The sequence below is a fragment of the Suncus etruscus genome, chromosome 12 (assembly GCF_024139225.1).
Source record: "Suncus etruscus isolate mSunEtr1 chromosome 12, mSunEtr1.pri.cur, whole genome shotgun sequence".
NCBI lineage: Eukaryota > Metazoa > Chordata > Mammalia > Eulipotyphla > Soricidae > Suncus > Suncus etruscus.
The window spans coordinates 53,206,469-53,230,790 of record NC_064859.1 but is presented as its reverse complement, the minus strand read 5'-3'; the positions used below and the strand labels follow the sequence as shown (position 1 = coordinate 53,230,790).

The following is a 24,322-nucleotide window of genomic DNA, read 5'->3' as shown; positions in this document are numbered from 1 at the left end:
ATGAGTGTTAGCCCTGAACATTTTTGGATGTGGCCCCCAAACCAAAATAAACAAAACAAAACGAAACAAAAATCCACCAGCTGGGCCAGAGCAATAGCACAGCAGGGAAGGCATTTGCCTTGCAAGCAGCTGATCCAAGTTTGAGCCATGTCATCCCATATGGTCCTACAAGCCTGCCAGGAGTGATTTCTGAGCTCAGAGCCAAAGTGTGGCCCAAAACAACAACAACAATCAATCAACAAGCCCCCTCCTTACTTGGTCTAGGTTTTTGTTGTTCTTGTTGTTTTGCTTTTGCTTTTGGGGCCACACCCGGTGACACTCAGGGGTTACTCCTGGCTATGTGCTCAGAAATCGCTCCTGGCTTGGGGGACTATATTGGATGCTAGGGGATTGAACCACGGTTCGTCCTAGGTTAGCAGTGGGCAAAGCAAACGCCCTACCGCTTGTGCCACAACTCCGGCCCCAACTTGGTCTAGTTTTTAAAAGGCAAGCAAATTTTTACCACCTAACTCAAAAAAGAATGGTCTCAGTTCCCCTTCTCCCCCAAACCACTGCCGGGGCCTGATTTGTTGTTGGGTCTAGAATCGAAAAAGGGCCAGAGGCAGAGACAGTTCAAGTTCCTCATTCAGTTGCATCCCAAGATCATTCTGAAGTGATAGGGGGAGATGGGAGGCAAATACAAAAGCCAACCAACTAAACACATACTAGGACAAATAGAAATGGTTCCTCTCTGACAAGGGTCCAGACTGTATGTAGCCTGCACCATGACAGGATCTGATCTGCACTGTAATGCCCAGAGGTGGACAGTAGAGTGATCTTATAGAGTACAGAGGTCAGGGAGTCTCAGATGATCAACAATTCTGACTACCATTCGATGAACCATTACTTGCTGTCACTGGGTTTGTTCTCTTTCCACAACCATGGCTCAACCAGTCACTGAGGCCACCACTGCACAGACATGGCAGCACCCGCAGCTCAGGACTTTAAGTGACTCATTCAGGGTCACCACTGAGGAGCAGAGTGGGGACATCTCTCCGGCACTCATAGTCCTCCTGGCACTAGGGCTGCTGCAGGATGGGGAATGTTAAGGATAATCAACTATATTCACCAGGTCTTTATATTTTTTGTTTGTTAGTTTGATGGGCCACGCCTAGTGATGCTCAAGGATCATCCCTGTCTGTGTTTAGGGGGGCATATGGAATGCCAGGCCTCAAACGTGGGTCCACCACATGCAAAGCAAATGCCCAATCCATTGTACTATCCTTCTGTCCCCCAAAATACAAATTCTTTACTTTGGACATATCTGGGTTGTTTTTTTTAACACTGGAAATACAAATCAGTTTCCAGTGCATAAATGAGGAGAAACACTAAAAATGTAGGATTTTAAGAGTTTTCAATACTTTAAATGCATTTGGTAACTTTAGGAAGGGAATTAATTGCCCCGTATCCCTTATCTTTTTGGGGGGAATCTCCCAAACAGAAGAGAGGACTGGAGGTCTTTCCTAGAATTTCTCAGCCACCAGATCAACAGTTCAGTATGAGGGTCTGAGGACCTGAGACCTGCAGTTTTGAGGGGCAATGCTTGGGTATCTCCAGGTTGTACCTGGAAATGCTCAGGCAACCTTGTGCTGGAGAGAGAACCAGAATTGGTCACATGCACCTTAACTCTTAGCCCCTTTTCTATCTCTGTAGACCCCTTCTCTCTCTCTCTCTTTCTCTCTCTCTCTCTCTCTCTCTCCACACACACACACACACATCCCAGATAGTGCTCAGGGCTTACTTCTGACTGTGCTCAGGGGAATACTCCTAGCTGGGCTTGGGTGATCATATGAGGTGCTAGAAACAGAACCCCAGATCAGCCTAGTTTGTGTAAGGCAAGTGCCCTACACACTGTACTGTTGCTCTTGCTCCCCGTATTTCCATCTTTTAAGAGGGAAACTTTTGTTTGAAATGAATGAGAATAAAAACTCTGCCTTGCAGTGTCACTGCGGATTCTACTTCAGAAGATATTGGGGTGGGTAGCTCAGCTTCAACAGAGCTTCTGAGGGATGGTGTGCAGAGTGCTCCCAGGACACACACACACACACACACACACACACACACACACACACACACACTGTAGTGTAACAGCAGCTGTAGACTGTCAAAGGGACTTAAAAATAAAGTAGCTCAACTGGGCTGATGGTGGTTTGCTCACATCCTCCCCCAAAGCTATGATTTTCCACCGGGCACAGAGAATTAGGTCAACTGGCAATGTTGACATCAGCTTAGGGGGGAACTTGATAGAGGCTGTAGAGAAAGACTAAGTAGATTGGATCCTCACCCCACCACCTACTCGATCTGTTCCTTCTGCTTTTCTGTCTCTCCCTACCAGAGCTTTCTTTACTCCTTGGGGACCTGGAGGATTAGGCAGGACAAAATGGTCACTTCCTCCAGCACCTGCTGGTGCCCTGGGGTCGGGCATGTGCTGTAGTGCATTGTGGAAGCTCTCCTGCAATGCCAGTCTCTGCCTCTCTTTCAGGCCCCAAGTCAGACTGGGAGGCAAGTCCAGTCCTTCGGAGAGATACGTGTAATATGGTTACAAACCCAAACCTCGGCCACTACAAGACCAGACTGAGAAGGCTCCTTTTCAGGGAGCAGCTGCCTTTACCTAAGTTTCTCCAGCCTTTCTCCTTATTTTCATGGAAGGGTGGGGTGGGAAGAATAACTCTGTATTTCCTTTAATTACACAAAACAAGACTAGAGGGTGTCTGCAAGTACACCGCAAGGTTTATGATTCTGCTGTGAGCATATGCTGGGGGGAAGGTGGGCAGGTGGTGCTGCGGTCTCAGAATTCGGCTGTGAGCACTGGAGGGGACCTCAGCACCCACTTGGTGCAAACCTCTTCCCCACCTTATTTTGTTTCTTGGGTGGTCCTTAGGGCTTAATCCTGGCTCTGTGCTGGGGGATCATTCTTTGAGGGGTTCAGAGGACCCTCTGGGATGCTGAGAATCAAACCTGAGTCAATTGCATACAAGACAAGTGCCTTCTTATTGCTCCAGCCTCTTTTAAATGTGCATTTTGCAAAGGGAGCTGAAGCATATTGAGGCTCATGCTTCCTCCACACCACTCGAGGCTTTCTAGGGGCTTGTCTCCTCTGGGGCACTTTGTCTCAAACCACAGTAGGCAAGCAGGGAATTCCTGAAGCTGCTTCTGGACTAAAGTAGTACGACAGGAGGATTCTGTTTCTTCACAGAGTTCTAGACCACAATAGAACCCATTCAAGTTCTTCATGATCAATGTGAAATGGGGGGGAGGGGGCAAGTAGGAATTTTTTACTCTACTGAAGGGGAATGATCTGGATCCTGGAAAATGAACCACTCTGTCATGAAAAGAACTCTCTGTCACACCCCTACATGGGATGTGGCCCTGCAAGGGAACCCCCAGAAGAGGGAAATTTCCCCCTTCCAGTGGTAGTTTGAGCATCCAAGAAAACTCGAGCAGAATCTCTAAACGGAAGATGGCATATTTGAACATGCTTGGAGGACTTTTTCCTGAGTGTAAAGCAGGATTATGGGAGAGGCCCACACCCCCTCCACAGAGAGCAGTGGGTGTGACAGATCAGACTCCCCGAGGGAGTTGAAAACCCCCCAAACTCCCCCCATCACTGCATTTCCTGGCCTCGGGTTTTGTACGAAAATGCATCCTCAGTGGGAAGAGAAACTTAAATTATTATCCACGATTCCTCCCCTCAGGTATAGTACATTGTGAAAATTATTGTGTGCTTTTGTCCTGATTCTTTTCTGTACATATATGTAAAATGAATACTTAGGTTTTTAAAAAATGGATTGTACCATGTTTTACTTAATGGTCTTAATAAACATGTATGATATACTTCATAATTGCAAGACTGCATTCTACTTTGGGTTGTCACCATTTATTAACTATTGATTGGAACTTGTTTCTAGCTTTTTATCTTTTTTGGTTTTTGGGCCACACCACTCAGGGGTTACTACTGGCTATGTGCTCAGAAATCACTCCTAGCTTGGGGGACCATATGCAATGCTGGAGGATCAAACCACAGTCTGTCCTGGGTCAGCATGTGCAAGGCAAATGCCCTATCTCTACACTCAGGCCCCATGTTTCTAGCTTTTATTATATTATTTAAAAAAAATTACTAAAATTTTGCCCACTTCTTTCTTCAGATAAACACCTAAAAGTAAAATTATTGGATCAGTGCCTACTTTTTCCTGTAACCTAGCTTCCATTGCCATTAAAATAAATTGGCCTCAAGGTCAGAGGGTCATCCAGCTCAATGGGTTGGAGCACATGCTTTGTATGTGTGAGGCCCCAAGTTCAAACCCCACCACTGCATGCTCCATTCTAGCACCAGCCCATATGGCCCTACTGTCCCCAGCACTGGCAGCCTGTCTAGTGCCCAATACCTGCCAATGAGCCACAAGGCCAGTAATACTTCTGTGTGGCCATTGGCCCCAACTCTACTACAAAACCCCCCACCCCCAACAAATATATTAAAGAGCAACCTGCAGTGTTAGCACCTTTTTTACATTTTCTTGGTGACAAGCTGTTATTCCTCTCATAATAGATTATAGCATCTTCATTGTTGTGGATGTAATATGTGTGTAAGCATATATGTCTATTTTTATTTTGGGAGAATGATCTTAGCATCCTGGCAGTACTCAGTTTACTGCTGGCTCTATGCTCAGAAACCATTCCTGGCAGGATTGGAAAACCATATAAGATGCTGGGGATCAAACTGGGTTGCCTGCATGCAAGGCAAAAAAAAAGGCCTTGCATGTGTGTGTGTGTGTGTGTGTGTGTGTGTGTGTGTGTGTGTGTGTGTGTGTAATGCACACATTCTAAGTGTATGGCTCTAAGGCAAGGGTCTCAAACTCGCGGTCCACGGGCCATTTGTGGCCCTCTGTACAACATTTTGTGGCCCTCTGTACAACATTTTGTGGCCCTGCCCTAGAGGAATCTTTTTTTGTTTGGTTTTGCTTTAGTTGTTTGGGTCACACCCCCAATGTTCAAGGCTTACTGACTTTGCACTCAAGGAGCACCCCGACTTTGCCTCCTGTGGCCCCCAGGTAAATTGAGTTTGAGACCCCTGCTCCTCAAAGGCATCACTACATAAAGACACACAGCTACCACCAGATCAAAATGAAATTTTCTCCAGCTGAACCCCAGGAACTTCCCTGCACAGCCTTCCTTTCCTTTGACATTGAGGACACCTGTCCACATCATTCCTTTAAGACTCTTGTCTCTTCCTCACTAGCAGTCACACACCAGTGCTATAGTGCTCTTTGGCACTTTGGTAGTTTTTTAAAACCAAAATTTTCAAGAAGAGAAAGCAAGGAGAAAGTGTTCTGGTGTGAGAAAGAAGAAACAAGACAGCAAGCTTGGCTCCTGCTTCCCTATCAAGGCCCTCTAGGTCTGAAGGCCCTCTATGTTGTTGCCACTTCTGGGGTCTCCAGAGGAAGCTAAAGGATTGACTGGGGGGTCCTGTCTGTGTGCTACTCCAGGGGACTCTGGGGAATATAGGAATGTCAGGACAGGATAAGTGGGGGTGAGCATACAATTTTCAGGGGGACATGACAGAGAAAGGAGCACTGCAACAGTGGAGGACGGACATGATCGGCCAGGAGGAAGAGGGGGCTGACAGAAGCACATATTCTGCAGGAAACCCTAGCAGCAGCAGGACTACAAACCACAGTGTGCAAAGTATAAACACTTCTCGGGGTTGGGAGCCATAGGACAGCAGTAAGGTGCTTGCCTTGCACATAATCTAGATTCAAAAAAGCCAGGTTCAACTCCCAGCATCCCATATGGTCCCCTGAACTACTGCCAGGATTAACTCTTGGGTGAAGTCAGGAGGAAGCCCAGAACATTGCTAGGTGTGACCCAAATCCACTTCCACAATGTGCTTCTCAGAAGGTAGGAGGGAAATGGGGAGATATTGGTGGACAGATGTGGCTACTGGTGATGGTGCTTAAACATTCTTTGCATCCTTGAAATCCAATCATGACTAACTTGGCAATACATGGTGAATTAATTTAAAAATAAATAAAATGGAAAAAGAGAGGTGTAAGAGAGTGGGAGAAAAGTAAGCTGTGAAAAGTAAGGCACCCTGGGGAGGCTCTGTCAGGTTAAATAAGGATCATTTCACACCCTTAAGAGGGGATTTCACTCTCCTTAAATAAAATAGCAAGTGATGATTGGAGATTTGACTTTCAACCCAGGGTGCTCCATTTGAGGCCTATCCAGATCCCCTCTTAAGAGAGTCATTTCTCTTTTCTTCTATGGGTATTTTTTGTCCTCTCATTATTTTCCAAATAGTATTATTTGCCTTTTTTTTTTTTTTTAAAGAAATAAAAAGGCAGAGGCCAAAAAACTAGTACAGGAGTTAAGGCACTTACTTTATATGCAGGTGCTTTGGCCATGGCCCTGGTTTGATCCTCTGCACTCTCTATGGTCCAGCCTGGACTGATCCCTGAGCACTAAACCAGGAGTAAACTCTAAGCGCTGCTGGTAACACCCCCTCTCTCCCGCTTAAAACAACTTAACAATAGAAAAAGTATCTGATGTTGGACCTTAGGAACAGGGAAGAAAGTGAAGAAAGTATGCAGGCCAGCAGGCCTAACAACTTAAGAGAAGTGGCTGGGCTCTGCTGGGACTCACTGTGGCCAGACACCCAACCTGCTACTTCTATCCATGGCACTGAGCACCCCACATCCACTTGGCAGCCTTGGGTCAGGAACATCACCTCACACACTCATCCCTGGCCTGAAGCATTAGCTCTTTAGATGCTCTTGAGATGCTGTTGGCACATGTTTGGACTCTAAAGAAAAGGAAATAAAAAAGGGAATAATCATCTCTATTGTTTGACCCCAGCACTGGCTTTATTGTGGGCCATTTGAGACTCAAAGGGCTAGGACACATACATGTGCAACCCCCACATTGGGGGAGTAACCTCAGCTCCACGGGGTATGACCCCAGTATTTATTTCTTAAATAATTTTTGGGAGCCCACACCTGGGGGTGCTCAGGGATCACTCCTACTCATTCTTGGGAGCCAGGAATCAAACCCTGGATCAGCTGTACGCAAGGTAAGTGCCTTACCCATTATGCCATCTCTTTATAGCATGTGGATCCAATTTTAAAAAGACAAAGCAAAACAATAATAACAACAACAACAACCACAAAATCACATTCATTTAACAAAAGCATTCTGTTAAAGAAAAGCCAGAATGTGTTTATTTTTATGCTGACTATTAAAAATGATCTTGAGTGTCCATACTGAGGCTTGAAAATCCTGGGCCATCAGTAAGCGTGGAAAATCATAGAAATTGGAGAAACTGTCCCTTTCCCAGTCAGAGCTTCTCCTCTCTGGGGTCTGTACTGCACAAATCTTTTTCCTCAGTTCTTCACCCAGCAGGCCCCCTCCCCAGCCACCACCTAGCCTGCCCCCTAAAGCAAGCCTAGGCCAAAAGAACAAAACCAAGCGGAACCAAACCCATGACTTTGCTATCTACCATGTTCTCTGGCAAATGACTTAATGTTGTGATTCTTCAGTTTCCCCACTAGTAAACTGGAAGCAACAGCAGCTACAACCTCAAAGTCATTGGAGAGAATTGAGTTAGGGGACCCAAAAGCACTCAGTGGGGTTAGTACACTTTGTTGCAGGGGGTTGTTTCATCAACACCACATGCTCTACCTGAACAAAGAGCCAGGAGTGGCTCTTAGGCACCCAACTGTGGCCCCATAAAACAAAATCACAGTAGTAATAGTTTACAATTATTTTTCTAAGTTTGTGGAACAGTCCGGGGCACTTGGTAAACAATAAATGCATGATGAGAAAAAACAATTGATAGACAGTTGGATTATCGACTGTCCAAGGTCACATACCTAGAATCTGATATGACCAGGATCTAAATTGAGGTCTAATCCCAAAGTTCAAACTCTTTGCTCTTCCATTGGTCTTATTTTAATTTGTAAATTAGATGAATACAATATCTTAAAAGTCTCTATAAACTCTAGCCTGATGAAGCAGCTCAATGACTACAAGCTTGAGGTGCATGGGGAAGAGGGCAGGCAGACATCTGGCTTCCAGTTTCCTCTTTGATTCTGGAGACCAGCTCTTGCCAGGTATGAGGTTTGGAGAGGCCCCATACCAGAGCCTTTCTCCCTAGCCTGGGGAGTGCTGGGAGGCTTGGCAGGCCCCCAGCCGTCCTTGTCTTTTTCCCCTGACTCCAGGCCTTCACTGGGTGCCAGCTCAGATGGCTAGAAGTGGGTTCAGGTGGACTCTTAGTGGTCCTCAGGTTCCCCCCTCCCTCCGTACTCCAGGGGGGAGGTGCATGGGGAGGAGGGCGGGCAGACATCTGGCTTCCGATTTCGTCCTTGATTCTGGAGACCAGCTCTTGCCAGGTATAGGGTTTTTCTCCCCTGGACTTCATTTTTTTCCCTGGGCACCAGTCTAGGTGGACTCTATAGGGGTCAACAGGCTTTCCCCCTATCTCTCCCTACACTAATGGTAATGCGCTTTGGGAGGAGGGCAGGCTGTTCTAGCACTGGTGTTTATTGAGACAGTCAGTGGAAATTTTTTCTCTTTGTTTTCATATTGATAGTATTGTGTGCATATATTCTATATATCCATAATATCCATCTTGTACTGGGACCTTGATACTGCCCTACAAAGCTCATTTCTAATATTTTACTGCCTCAGTCCCAACGCTTACTTCCCCCCATCCTCCCATGTAGGTGCAGCTAATGACATGAAGCTCACCACATAGAATGATAAGTGTAGTTAGAGAAATGACTACACTGAAAACTATCATAACAATGTGAATGAATGAGGGAAAAAGAAAGCCTGTCTCGAGTACAGGTGTGGGTGGGGTGGGGAGTAGGTAGATCTGGGAAATTGGTGGTGGGAATCCTGCACTGGTGAAGGGGGGGGTGTTCTTTACATGACTGTAATCATACAACTACAATTATATTTGTAATCACGATGTTTAAATAAAGATAATTAAAAAAAAAGTCAGAACAAAAGAAAAGCAGGTAGGGTGTTGGCCTTACAAGTGGCTGGTTCAATCGTTTGCATCCCATCTGATTCCCCAAACACCACCAGGAATGACCCCTGAATAGAAAGCCAGGGGTAATCCTTGAGCACCTCTTAGTAGGGCCCAGAAACCAAAAAGGAAAAAAAAAAAAAGAGTGCCTGTCTTGCAGTCATATGATCATGAGTTTAAATCCCTAGTGCCCCACATGAGCTTGGCACAATCCTGGCAGCTCTGCTATCAGCTTTCTCCTGTGCAGCAAACAATTTCTAGTTGCACATCAGTTAGGTGGAAGCTCCACAAAATGAGAGGTAATCAGGGTGCTTACCCCCAATGAAGACGACCTGAAAGTGGTACAAATCCCAGAGGCTTTGGGCAAGCACTATGGCCAGACCTGTGTGTACACCCAATGAATGTGAGTCCAGGTGAGCTTGTTTGTAAGCAGGATAACTAAAGTGCATAATTGTCGGTGAGCACCGCTGCTGTTTGGGATGCCACACTGGATGTCCCCCCTGGCATGAGCCCAGGTTATTTTTCTTTTTTTTATTGTGATCATAATGGGTTACATATCTTTCACAGTAGTATTTTAGGTACATATTAACATTGAATCAGGGGAATACCCATCACCAAATTTGTCCTCCCCCCATCCCAATTCCCTTTCTGCAATCCATATACCCCACCATCACCGCCCGGGCTGCTAGAGTAGGTGGTTCCCTCTTTGTCTAGCTTACTATTAGTGGTCATATATCTGTTTGGTACTGGAACCCTCCCTTGTATCCCCCTCTATATAAGAGGCAGAGCTAGATAAATCGAGTTATGTGGGTTTGTTTGAAGGAAAGAAAAGCAATATAATGGGGTACAAAATAAGAAAAAAAAAAAAAAAGAAGTTAATTACGCTGAAAATGGGTGGAGACCTTCTACATGGACATGAAAAAGGTAATTAAAACCACAACAATACAGAAAGAAATATCAAATTAAATATCCAGTGAGCACTACAGCAATAAAGACAAGCACCACACAATAGTCTTGGTTCTGAAATCAAATCATACCGGAGTGCAAAAAGAAAGAGAAAGAGAAGATACAATAAAATAAAATGAAATAAAATTGGAGGTATCAACTTCAATATCTAACAGGGGTCTTCAAACTACGGCCCGTGGGCCACATATTGTATTTATTCCCATTTTGTTTCTTCACTTCTAAATAAGATATATGCAGTGTGCATAGAAATTTGTTCATAATTTTTGTTTTTACTATAATCTGGCCCTCCAACAGTCTGAAGGACAGTGAACTGGCCCCCTGTTTAAAAAGTTTGAGGACCCCTGAATTCTACACCAAAATAAAGATGTCAAAAAAATCGATCAATCAATAAATAAATGTGTGGAAAGATGACTATTGTGTTTATTTTTTCTTTTTCCCCCTGCATAGGCACATTAAGTATTGGGGATATTATAGACTCGCATTCCCTTGGCCTAGGAGTTACAGGGTTTTCTAACCCTGAAGTAGAGCCCAGGTTATTTTAGCACCAACAAACATAGTGAAGGACAGGGGAATGGAGGGAATTCAAAAAGCTTCCTCTGAAGTCTAGGATCTCCTCAATACCAACAATGATTGTTACTTGAAGCAAAGGTACCACCTGCTCTCAAGTGAAGTGAAAGGAGTTCTTGGCTTAAATCTCACCCCTCACCATATTTCTCCCCACAAGAAATGCCAGAAACCTTGGGCTTGAGGTACAAACTCGTGTTTGAGTTACTCTGGTCATTGTCCTTCAGAAACCATTTACCATTTACCCAATTCTTCACACACATCAGTCCACCACATTTAGTCACGGAATCCCATGTAGTCACCAACCAGTTTAAGTAGTGAAGCCGTGTCAGGGTCCACTCTGGAGGGAGAAATCTCTCACTGCCCAAAGCAAAGCTGTTGGGTGCCAGTAATGCAGCTGATGTGAGGAGTTCTGCGTAGACTTTGGTGCTTCGGGTCTGACTCACGATGGCAGGAAATGTCCCATTGCCTGATATGCATAGTATCGGTGTAGCCAGGTTGTATGCAGGAGGCGGCTTTCCCTTTTCCTCCTTGCTTCCAGTGCAGGAAGCATTGTCAGGGAGCAGGGGAATGAGGCCTTCCAGGTAATGCTCAGGCGTCTGCCTGGTTGTGCAGGTCTGACCAAAAGACTCAGTATTCTGATCTCACCTTTTTGAGCTGCTCAGACCTAGTGGTGCTTGGAGCTCAGTATGGCTGGGGACTGAACCCTGGGCTTCCACCTGCAACACACATGCCATCTTTCCTAACTGTTCAAAATGGTATATTTTTGTTGGTGGTCACATTTGACAACGCTCAAGGTCTTATTCCTGACTGTGTGCTCAGGGGTCACTCCAGCAGTGCTGGGGATCAAAATTGAGTTACTACATGCTCTAGACCTTCAAACCATCTCCCTGGCCCAAGACTGGGCTTTTATGGACTCAAAACAGTGAATTTCCAAAACTCTTTTATCCACTTTTTGTGGGCTGGGTTTGTGTATCCATGTACACATGTACAATGTAGTCTAAATTATTTCTTGGGGGTTTGGGAGACTCCTGACTCTGTGCTTAGGTGTTGCTCCTAAAGGCACCATGAAGTGCCAGGGATCAAACTCCTGTAAGCAAAGTGTGTTTAGCACACAGAATTATACCTCAAGTATTCACAGAATTCTCTCCAGCCCCCAAATTAAACCTGATTGTACATTCTGAAAGAACTGTTGATGGGGCCTTAATTTATGTAAGTCTGTAACCATGATTTACTTAGTAAACTATTTACATTCTGGTATAGGTAAAAATAGATGTTTCTTAGGGCTGAAGTGGTGGCACAGGAGTAGGGTGTTTGCCTTGCACACACTAACTTAGGATGGACCACAGTTTGATCCCCCAGTGTCCCATATGGTCCCCCAAGCCAGGAATGATTTCTGAGTGCATAGCCAGAAGTAACCCCTGAGCATCACTGGGTGTGACCCAAAAAAACAAAAAAATAGACATTTCTTAATGTTTTCTAAGCACCATAGAGTGGTCAGTTATTAATTTCCTAAAAACCACCAACACTATATAGTGTTTAGTTTAGTTGTTTATATAGTGTACATATATGTATATATAGAGTTTTGGTTTGGCTTTATGGATTTTTTTGGGGGGGAGTGGAGGAATTCAAATCCATCAGTGTTCAGGGCTTACTCCTGGTTCTACATTCAGGGATCATTTCTGGTGGGTGGGGGGTACCATATGGGATACCAGGGATCAAACCTGGGTCAGTATGTTGAATTCAAGTGCCCTTTTGCTGTACAATCACTCCAGTCCTGCTAAGTATATTTTAAATCATGACAGCAAGGAGTTGCCACTGAAGACGACATTCTCTTGCTTTCCTCAAGCCTTGGAACCATGAACTCTTGGATCAAACACTGCATAGCAGCCTCCTTATTACACAGAACCTACAATGTACAAAACAGTCACTGTCAACAAGGTTGGTCTCCTCCCCAACCATTTCAGTCTGCTAAGCCCAGAGTGGGCTTTTATGCATGTATGAACGGGGGGAGAGGAAATGGGTTTGGGTCACCATCTGCAGGGTAAAGGATTGCTATTGACTCTGCTCAGGGGTGACCCTGGTGATGCTCAGAGACAATGAGCTGGGAGTGGAAGTATGGCCTACTACATGCTAAGCAAGCACCATAACTTCTGTTTCTCTAGTTCTCTCCTCTCCAACCATCATCAGTAGCTTGGGTCACCAGTGGGAGTGAGCTGCTTTACAGGGTTTAGGAAGCTATTTCTCTGTATCTCTTGCCAGTCCCTACTACCTCCAGTGATCATGACAGAGTAAGTCTATTTACACACTCATCTATGCATGACAATATTGTTTTATTTTTTAATATAATTTACAAAAAAAGGTACTCTTTTTCACTTTTAATTAAGAAGTCTATTTAAAAGCCAAGATGTAGGCTGGAGAGAGTACAGGAGTTATAGAGTAGTTGTGCTGTTTTCTAACCCTGCTCTCCACAGGCAAAACTCAGCCCTTGGAGCATTTCTCTAGCCCTAAGGCAAGTTTTGTTTTGTTTTGTTTTGTTTTTAAAGTGATGTGGGTAGGAAGCTCACATACCCTTTAGCAGGTCATGAAACCATGAAACCAAACAGGTATTCTAGTGGTGGGTATTGGCATGATGCATGCATGAAACTATCACCGAGTATTTAAATCAGCACATCATTAAAGAGGCAGAAGGAACTAAAGAGTGTCCCTGGGAGGGGCTTTTGTTTGCCAAGTTTTTCATTTCTCTATTCAGGTATGTGGGGCATGAATCTATTTTGTCAAAAGGTCTGTCTTGTTTGTTTTGGGGTCACACTTGGCAGCACTCAGGACTTACTCCTGGCTCTGTGGTAGGGATCATTCCTGGCAGGGTTTGAGGAACAAACCTTGTGTTAACAAACCCAGGTTGGCCAAACTCACCGTTTTGTTTGTTCTGTCTCCCATCTTGTTTTTATGTTACTAGTGCAAATACCTATGATTTTTACATCTTGGTGCTTATCCCTCTTGTTCTGGAAAAGGGGACTTAAAAGCAATCATTTCAAAGTGTTATGAAATGCACTGTCTTTAAATGAGTCTCACTCAAAGCACAAACTAAATTCTTCTTTGCTTTGATGACACAGGACTTGAGCTTCAAAGAAGCAACAGGTGTGTTCTGTTCAGCACTCCCGACCCACTGAAGAGGGAGGTTACGTTATAAACAGGGATGTTCCTGGAGCCCAGGCTTTGCTTGCAGGACCCCCAAGACTGATCCTTGGCACTGCATGTTTCCCAGGCAACAAGGGGAGCGGCCTCCAAAGGAAAACTGGGAGAGCACTCAGGAGGCATCTCTAAGGAAGGCCCCTTTTTCTCATGAGCATACAGACCTGAAGTCTGAATGGTGTACCTCAGAGGGCCCTATGCGTGGCAGGAAAACACCCTCTACCATCTGGGTCACTAGCTCTAGGACTGGGAATGATGCATGGTGGCTCACAGCACTAGACATTCTAAAATCTTCAGTTAAAGTTTCTCCTGGGGCCCAAATGACAGGGTAACATATAGGGCGCTTGTCTTGCATGCACCTGACTTGGGTTTGATCCCCAGAACTCCAGGACAGTTCCCCAAGCTAGCCAGGTGTGATCTCGAAGCACAGAGCTGGGAATAAGCCCTGAGCACTGCTAGGTATGGTCCACCTCACACCCTACGCTCCCCAATAAAACATAATATTGTAGAGGTGTGAACAAGCATTCCTGAATTGTATACAATAAATAGTGTAAGTCAAAAAGTTCTAACCACTAAAATACCTTTCTCCCTCTACACAGGTTTCCCTCCCATTTTGGGGGGGTGGGCATACCTGGCTTTTCTCAAGGCTTACTCTGAGCTCTGCACTAGGGAAACACTCCCAGAGGGCTCAGAGGGCCAAATAGGGTGCAGGAATCAAACCCAGATCATTGTCATGCAAGGCAGACACTTACCCCTGCCCTATCTCTCCTACCATTTGCTCCTTGTCCTTGGCTTATCATAGAGTAGAAAAGATAATTGGGTCTTTGCTCCTTTCTGGCAGAGTTCGTCATTGTTTCTCTGGTTAGAGAAGCAGGTCAGGTCCCAGCCAGCCACAGGACTAAGTGAGGAGGCCCAGAAGCATGGAGTCACTAGCCCCTACTTCAAAACCTGGGGCAAGACACCAAGGCCCTGCTGCCACTTACTTTTCTTGTGTGAAGGCAATGCATGCAAATGCACACAATAAGGTTCTTTTTGTCACTGCTGGCTCCTTTATGCTCCCTCCCTCATGCCTGCCACTCACACAGACTGGTTCCACAAAATGTATTTCAAATGTGCATTTCTTTAATTTAAAAAATATACACAGGAGCAGCCATGTGTTTTACAGAGGAATATATATACACAGTAACAAAGCATTTCTTATCATTTTCCAAAACCCTAATATATCAGTCTGAAATTTATAAATTAGATATAGCAGTATGTTTTAAGGTAAAATAAAATTCCTAAAGCTACTGGATATGCAAGATATTTTTATTCCAAAACCAAATGAACAGAGAATATGAATATGGTTTGTGTTAAATAAGGTTTATTATTAGCTTTATTGCCTATAGACTATAAGATGCAACTTTATTGTGCCTTTGCAAACAGGATACATTTCTTAAAAAACTGGTCAAATTTTTCCATACATATAGTTCTATAGGATAGATTACAGTGCAACACTATTCTTGTTACATAATTATAGAAATGCTATAGAACCCAAGAGCACAGGGTAAGCAATAGAAATACAATCCTGAGCCATCTAAACAAGATGATTGGATGAATCCATTTGGTGTGAGTTTAGGAAACACAGGAGGAAAGAGAACACATGCACGCTGCAGTCACAAGCAAGGTACCATAAAGACCTGGTCCTTACAGGCTACAGGCAGGGGTAGTGGTGAATTGTGAATTGTCAATACATGTGTGCTCACTCACATGCCCATTCTCTTCCACTGCCTTCCCACCCACCCCTCCCCCCGTATGTTCATTCCCATCCCCATCTCCCCAAAGAAAAGATCAGGCACTAAGTCCTAGTCAATCCCACACCTGCCTTGCTGGAGAATGGTTAAGTGACTGGCAAATCAAGCGTGTAGATCCTCAGCACCTACACCTCAAAACAGTGTGTATGCTGGAGTCAACTCCAGCTGCTGTCTCCTCTTTGGAAGCTCACTACAGTTGGAACCTGTAGAGGGAAAAAGGTCTCGAAGACACGACTCTATTTTCTCCCTGTGACTCAAAGTTCAAAGTCCCAGCGGAAAAACTCACAGAAAACTAACGGTCTGCTTCATCTACACCTCAAGAAATGTGTCACTCTATTTTTGGTATCTGAAGTTCAATCAAAAACAGTTTGCGAAGCGTGCTCTAAGCATGCCTGCTTCTAAAGATTATTGTACCACAGAAAACCTGCCATTACTGGACAGGCTTATGACACACCAAACCATCTCTGTGTCCCTTACAAATATTCCCTCCAGGCCATAGCATTCTAGTGTTACCAAAGACAATGTATGTAAGATAATGAAAGGTATTTGGTGTGTCTTCACCTTACACGTTCTGGTGATGAAGTTACCAAACCAGCTTCTATGCCTTCCCTGAAAATAACCTGAGTCTACAAGTCAAATGACCAGTGTGACTGTCAGTCAACTGTGTCAGAGGTTGAGCTGGAAAAACCAAAGGATTAGTGTCCACCAGCAGCTGCCTTGTGTGCGGACCAAGAGTCTTAGTTTCTGCAGCATCTACTGTCCCAATGGCTGAAATGACTGAGGTGGCAGGAACTCACAGCAAAAGAATACTCAGCTCAAACTTCAAACCTGTGGGACTACCTAGAGCGAAAAAAAGGATCCTCGTTCCCCATAGAATATGTGGGGTTTAGTCTCTCTCTCTCTATATATATGTGTGTATATATGCATATATGCACATATATACATATCAGCCACTATAAAAATCAAAATATTTACTTCATAATTCTTAATTTCAATTAACTGCTCAGACATCCACAAAATACTCACTCACCCTATGAATATGAGGTGACTCTTTTCTTCAAATTCTTTAAAAATCAAGAGGCACCAATACCCGTTCATTTTTGTATTATAAGTCTCATAATCACCACTCAGATGAGAGTAATGGCATCTTGGATGATTGCACAATGAAGCCAGAAACCTGAAGACAAGCTCATCCTCAGAAGCACAGGTGCTCCGGCTAAGTACAGGTCAGAGGATCTGAATCAATTTAGCACTGGCCTATGTCCATGGCCTATGTCCACGACTGAAAACTTCTTAGGGACCGCTTCCATTAAGAATCCACTCAGAAATCCCGTTTTCGGGGAATGTGCGGGTTAGTCTGTCTTTCGAGAGCCTTCACTCCATGTGACCTTTGGAAGTGGAAGCGATGGATGAAGCACACCCCTGGACCTGGAGGGCCTAGTCTCAGCAATTGGCGTCTCACTCTTCTGGCATGGTGGCGTTGCACATGATCACCAAGGTCTGGTCAGTCCCTCCTTCACATTTAGCCACCAATAAATTTAAGTCCAAGCACTTAGTTGAAGGTCACAAACACATTTTTTACATTCAACAATCAGCTCCTTAAAAAGTTTGGGTCTTAAACTCTGCCCCAAGGGACTTTATTGACCTTATACAGGAAGCTTAAAGTCAAATGCTTCATGTTGGTATTTTTAAAAGTTTCATTAGCTGCACAGAAAACTATCAACAGGATCCCACATCAGGAGAGGAAAAACGCAGGAACCTGGTTTTGTCGTGAAAGTGGCCTAAGTTAATGTGTGAAATCTGGCCACCAAAGTGGTCACTGCTAGCTGCTGCTCAACTGTGTGTGAAGCCTAAGTGTCATGCAGGTGGTTTGGGGTGAAAAGATGAGAAATTTGGCTTAGCAAAAGGAAAAGAAAAAAGAAAGGAAAAAACAAAAAACAAAAAAACAAAAACAAAAAAAACCAAAAAAAAACCACAAACCATTTTTTCATCCTCTGCTAGAATTACTTGGAATTCTCTCTCTTTACCTCAGGAGACCAGAGAGCTTCGCTTTTTCTCTTTTCTTTTTAATGTTTGAACAGACAAGTAGAAACTCCCACCAGGAAAGCAGAAACTTAAAGTAATGCTTGGGTGGGCCAGACACGAGCTGGAAACAGCCCACTTTGAGCCAAAACAAGTGTGGCCTGGGCCCAGCCATACAGCACACTGGGCACATGGCCTGTCTTCCCCGTACAATAACCCAATCTCTCCCCAAAACACACTCGGACAAACCACCTGGATGGTGTACAACTGTGAATGCTGCCACCATTCATCGGCACCAAATCCTCACCCTCAGCTTTAAAATGTGATGGGTCACGTTTCTTTTTACAACTATATTTTTTTTATTTCTTTTTTTTTTTTTTCATTTTCTCAGGAATGTTTTTTCTATAGTGGCTTTCAGTTCCACATCTGTTGAAATTAAGTTGAAAAATAGTTGTTGATCTCCATGTAACATTCTTCTATCGACTGAAGAAACTTCCTGGTTTTAAGTCAGAATTCTGTCCCCAGAAGCCTTCTCCATGGAGGTCAGAGAAAGCCTTACACATGGCTGTTCCCAGACAGTGCATTCAGTGATGACACCTCATGAGAGAAGAAATTATTATCTGCATTCACCAGAATGATATACAGGTTCACAGTCAATGAGATGATACACTTTGCTGGAGATAGGCATTGAACAATGTACTATTCAAATAAAAAATAAACCAGCAATAAACATAACGCGTGCTATAGAAAATCTGCTAGTTATTAGAACATGAAGAATATACAGACATAAGCCTGGTGACTGCACTTTAGGACTGGAACATGCTGTTTCCCTTCATATACACAATGTCTGCTGATGATACGTCCATCTGTCCATCTGTGTACGTCCCTCCATCATATACACATACATATATACACACACACACACACACACACACACACACCTGTCTGCAAGTACAGGGGCAATATAGAGCAAATGCAGGTGCAAGCACACGCACAGACACACACACACACAAATACACACACACACACAAAACATTGTGTCTGCAAATACAAGGGGCAATACAGAGCCAAGTCCTAGAGGCAGATTTCAGAGAACGGGCTACCAAGACCAAGAGAGCAAATAGCAACTTAACACCTTCTATCTTCAGAATTTCTTTTTATTGAACACACTTCAAACAAGCACCTCTTGGCAATAAAAGCAAGAAACAATAGCACTGCTTTCACTCCAGCCCCAGTGGGGCACTTCTCACAGCCACCTGCCAAATCAGGCTAGGGGTAGGACTCAGAACCTGCCAAGCTATAAAGCTGGGATGCAGACAGGCAGCCTTTGTGAGAGCTGAAGGAGAGCAAAACATCAAAAGCAAATAGGGAATGAATCTACCACAGCTGTCTTCCTTCATCAATAAAACAAAAAAAAAAAAAAAACAAAAACAAAAAAACAAAAATAAAAGCAAAAAAAGAAGAGATAGACACAAATGATTTTTAGCCACAATTCAGTTTTCAAACCTTTTCTGAAGAATTTCATTTAATTGTGTCTGTACAGAACAGGAAATAAAACTTTCCACAAACATTCTCAAGGCTTACAATTATCAAGAACATGACAAAAGTAAAAGCAGGAGAAATAGTAAACACATGGCGGGGAGGTAAATTTCTGTTTCTGCTCTTAAAAAGTAAAAAAATCACCATATAATTCAGTACAAAAACCTGCATTGAATGACAACTGCTGGTGTAGTTCCTTGATCAGAAATGAAGACCAAGAATCGAATAAAGCCCTATGAGAATATTCATCTGGAGCACTCCCCTCAGGTGTGTGAACACTAAAATGTTGGCAAAGTTTCTGGAGTATGAACTTATATCAACACGGGAGTCCTTGGTTAGCTGCATTAAATGAAACATTCTCTTCTGAAATGCACCCGCAATTCAGTTTCACTTACAAATTGCTCAAGTTATTTCTTCAGAAAAATATCTGCTTGGCATCTCCTGGACTTTGTTCCATTGGACAATATGGACATTTTAATCTAAAGGCAAGAAAGAGAACACAAATCAAGGTACGGAATACAGCTGAGCATTAAGTTTTCATCAAATTTTAGAGTATCTTTAACAGACACACAGACTCAATGTGGCTGTGATTTGCTTTGCTTTATTGTGCTTTTGCAGGGTCCCAAATAAACAACATCCAACCAGGACTCGAAACTGTAGGGTCTTCTTCAGTAAAAATCATAAAAGAAAAATAATTTGTTTCAGAAAGCAATAAAAATTTCGCTGAAAATTACTTTCAGGGTTTCAAGTGTAAATCCTTTATTTCTCTCCCAGTTTTAGTTCAGATCTGCTAGAATGAACTGAGAACGAAAACTCACTCTCTCTCTCTCTCTCTCTCTCTCTCTCTCTCTCTCTCTCTCTCTCTCTCTCTCTCTCTCTCTCCACTTAGGTACAGCAAATCTGATGCTAGCTGCCAGACACACTCTCTCCCTCTCCCTCTCTCTCTCTCCTCTCTCCTCTCTCTCCTCTCTCTTCCCTCTCTCTCCTCTCTCTCTCTCTCTCTCACTCACACACACACACACACACACACACACACACACACACACACACACACACTCTTAGGTACAGCAAATCTGATGCTAGCTGCCAGAACAAAAATGCCTGTAAGAATCACCAACAGACCTCGTAGGGGGCCCCAGAGAACTGGCCTGGTGGGAACCAAGACCAAAAGCGAGCACCAGCTGGAGCTGCACCTCAAGGGCCAGGACACCACATCCCTAAATGGTAGGATCTTCTCACAATAAGGGAACACACCGTGAATCTGAATAATGCCAGTGAAAATAGTTTCTAGCTGCTGACAACTAGAAATAGGAGCCCAAAAGTTTATTAGAAGCTTTTATCAGAACAGACCTAATGTTGGAATTAACAATTCCAATTCTAGGAATCCATATGTTGCACACAGAGTGTAACTCAGGTTAAAGTTACAAGAGTAACTTCTAAATGGTCAATTTCTAAATTCTAGCTACCTTTATCCTCATTATCTCTTATGTCCCCCACCCACCCAAGCTCTAAATAAAAAGAATATAAAATATTAGGGAGGGCACACACAGTGGTGTGAAGGGGCTACTCACAACTCGGTGTTCCTCTCAGGGGACCCTATGTTACCTGGATTGAATCTAGGCCTCCAGGAGGTAAAAGCATGTGCTCCATCTCTCCTCTCTTCTTTCTCCCTTCCACCCCCCGAAGTTTTACTAACATTTAAAAAAGTCAGACACTTACTTGCTACCATTAAACATTTTATTCAGGGCATCTCTGGATATAATATGACCACAGACCAATTTCATGGGAGGATTGTTATCTGTTGTTTGCTGACGAAGAATAGGACAGGCAAATATTGAGTGATACCAGCATTTTTTACCAAGATCTACTTCAATCTGTGAAAACAAAAAAGACTCCAGTTATATATCAGAAAACTAATCCCATGTTAGCAAGCACTGGGCAGCAGAAAATGTGTCACATCTCCACAGCAGAAGAGGCCTTTTTAATTGTAATCAAATGAAAGATGGAGCCTGAAGAATCTGAAGAATGACTTCGTGATTCTATTCTAAGATAATCCTCTGAATGATCTAAACACTACTTTCCAGACAAATTCAAAGTCAAATCAATGACAAGGAAATGCAGAGGTCAAACTCCAATGTGTCAGGTTTGTACCAGAGCAAAGCCCTGAAAATTCTGACTGCTCTGTAGCACCTAGTTGATAAAATTCAACATAAGCATTGCAAACATAATTTACTTTTGTGTGAGCTTACCAAATTCTGGCTTAATGATCCAGAGAAACATATAAAACAACAGCTTTAAGTGGAAGTTTCAGCATAACTTTTCACAACGCATAGATCAGAACCATGACACTATTAAAATAATCTCTTGTGTTAACTAAAACTCAGAAAGCCTATGAAATTCCCTAGCAGAACAGTTAGCCTGGGACAGAGGCTCTGAAAACCCAAGTTCTGTTGGCTTTCCCTCTATATGAAAGCTGGCAATCAAAGTACTTATTACCCAAACTCTATAAAGCAGGTGGGGGTGGGGGCAGGAAAATCTACAGCATGTAGGGTGCTGGCCTTGCACAAGGCCAACCTAGGTTTGATCTTCAGCATCCCATATGGTCCTCTGAGCCTGCCAGAAGTGATGCCATGTGTGAAAAACCAGAAGTAAGAGCTGAAAAGTGCTGGGTATGATCCAAAGCCAGAAACAAAGAAAGCAGGTTATGTCCAAAAGATATGTGAAGACCATCACACCCATACTTGCTCTGTTACCCTGACAGAGGCTTTCCAGGAGGAATCTGGTCTCCATGGTCCAAGGTGCCTGCAATGTAACTGGTCACTCTCACTCTTGAAGGTACCAAGTGTTTCTCTCTTGTTCAAGTGAGCCAAGTCAGCACTACTTGTGTTCTGCCCACACAGGCCCGAAAATGTACTTATGCCTCTGATCGTATCTGATCTCTGAGAAAAGTCGAGGCAACCAACTAACAAGGATTACAGCTGGAAAAACAAGGTGATGGCAGATAAATCTGCAGCAAAGCGAAGCCAGAGACAGCACAGCAAGTAGTAAGCTTGCCTTGTACACAGCTAAACTGGGTCCAATCTCTGGTATCCCATAGGTCCCCCAAACACTGCCAAGAGTAATTCCTGAGCATAGAGCCAGGAGTAACCCTGAGCATCGCCGGGTGTGCCTCCCTTCCCAAAACAGAAAAACAGCAAAGAGCCAAAAGGATATTGTAACCCTTAAAGGTCTATGCCAAGTGATAGGAATAACTGATCATTCCAGGCACATTTCCATGTGACTGTCAGAGGCCTAGTGGAGACACACGGATATGTGACCTTGTCATGATGATTATGGAAGCAAAGCCAGATACCTATGTGTCTCATATCATTCTAGACATACCTATGTCAGATGATTTTATTTAGTAGTATGTCCCTACTCTAATGAAAAACAGAATTAACCAGACCAAATCATCACCTCAAATATCAATGCTTAAGGCAAAAACTAAACCAAAAATAAAATAACCTACCACTTTTATGTTTTAAATGTATCATAGTATCATGTAAAATTGCAATACCACAGTACCATAATAAAATGATCACAGTATTGTCATAGTATAATATCACTGTTAGCAAACTACAACTGACCACCCCCCACCCCCATGCTTTCCTTCTCAGCATGCAAGAGGCCTAGGGAGGGTTCAGAGGCAAAAATGCCTGCCTTGCAAGGTCAGAGCTAATGAGACAGAGTTTTCCAACCGGCACCACTCCATATGCCTGAGCATGTGACCCTTCCCAGGGGAGCACAGAGCAAGGGTGAGCAACCTCCATCACAATGTCATCATTAGTAGAGGGAAAGACTAGGAAATACATTTTTAGAAGACAAGACATTAAAAACCTCACAACATCCATGTTCTTTTCAGGGCAGGAAAGATAACAAAGCCAAGAGAGAAGCAGAACTCACAGGTAATTCATCTTTCTGGTTCCAAACACCAGTGCACTGTCTCTGCTCAATCACAGCTTTGATATTGATTAGAGCTGGCAGCGCCACACAACCTGCTGAGAAACTGGGTGGGCAGAGGAGGAAAGGTCAGTGCCAGACCAGGTAGCAGGCAGCTTGAACATGGGAATCAGCAGTCCCCCAAAATTCTATTCCTGGAGGGCCAGACCCATTGTACAGGGCAGAGCCCTCTGAACAATCAGCGCCAACCCCACAAAGGTTTGGTATTTTCCAAACCACTAGGGCTCTCTCTGCACAGTGTCATTCATCACATATCCAGCATTAATATTAACTGATAACATTTGTATTCTCTTGGGGCTTAAGGGGTTGTTCCAAGAGCTCAGGAGACTGCAGTGTGCCAGATATCACCCAGGACCCCTGTGTACAAAGAGTGTGCTCCAGCCCTTTATGCTGCCTCCCAGTGTGTCCCAGCAGTGACTTTTTTTGTTTGTTTCTGGGTCACTCCTGGTAGTGTTTGGGGACAATAATTCAGTCTCTGGCTGAAGTAAATTAAAAAAAAAAATCTAACCTCATACAGATAAGCAGTTTTAATGGTCTTTTCATAAAAATTCATGTTTTTAATGTCATACTAATTCTCAAGAAAAGATAAACTTCTTAAAGGTTAGGAGCAAAGTGAACTCTGAGACCTCAGCATTTAAGTTTTGAGAGCCTGCTAAATTAAAACTGAATAGTCTATCCTGTGTTTTGTTCGAATGAATCTCTTACCCATGCATGGTTTTTACAAATCATACTGAAATAAAATTTTCATGGTAAAGATGTTTTACCGTGTAGTATCAAAAATGTCAAATCTGTTGCCCGCCAGGAGCGATTTCTGAGCATAGAGTCAAGAGTAACCCCTGAGCGCTGCCAGGTGTGACCCAAAAACCAAAAACCAAAAAAAAAAAAAAAAGTAAAATTTGTCAGTATTCTCACCAATCGATAAAGCCACTAAATATGGGAAACTATTAAGCTACAATGGTGAGCAAAAATCATGTGAATTTTCATTTTAGTTTGGATTTTATCATAATGGCAAAAAGTTACTATGATGCAAGGGGCATTTATGTAAAAGCTCATTTTATTAAATCAAAAATGTCCACCTGGGCCCGGAGAGATAGCACAGTGGTGTTTGCCTTGCAAGCAGCTGATTCAGGACCAAAGGTGGTTGGTTCGAATCCCGGTGTCCCATATGGCCCCCTGTGCC

At 43.6% G+C, this 24,322-nt stretch overlaps 2 protein-coding genes across 4 annotated transcripts in view; one reads left to right on the top strand and one right to left on the bottom strand.

The window, feature by feature from the left end:
- Positions 1–2,685, top strand: part of CD8A (CD8 subunit alpha) — a 5,965-nt gene extending 3,280 nt beyond the window's left edge. Inside the window, exon 7 of the mRNA XM_049784615.1 lies at positions 2,522–2,685. Coding sequence (XP_049640572.1) covers positions 2,522–2,573 — 52 coding nt within the window. The 3' untranslated portion in view covers positions 2,574–2,685. The remainder of the gene's footprint in view (positions 1–2,521) is intronic.
- A 15,254-nt stretch (positions 2,686–17,939) lies between these two features.
- Positions 17,940–24,322, bottom strand: part of RMND5A (required for meiotic nuclear division 5 homolog A) — a 72,708-nt gene continuing 66,325 nt past the window's right edge. Inside the window, exons 7-10 of one of the 3 annotated variants that reach the window (XM_049784933.1) lie at positions 23,086–23,188; positions 20,863–21,017; positions 19,539–19,622; positions 17,940–18,303 (exon numbers count right to left, since the gene is read on the bottom strand). In XM_049784933.1, coding sequence (XP_049640890.1) covers positions 19,559–19,622; positions 20,863–21,017; positions 23,086–23,188 — 322 coding nt within the window. In that variant the 3' untranslated portion in view covers positions 17,940–18,303; positions 19,539–19,558. Of the gene's footprint in view, positions 19,623–20,862; positions 21,018–23,085; positions 23,189–24,322 lie in introns of all 3 variants that reach the window. The other 2 variants (XM_049784932.1, XM_049784931.1) reach the window with 2 other exon arrangements.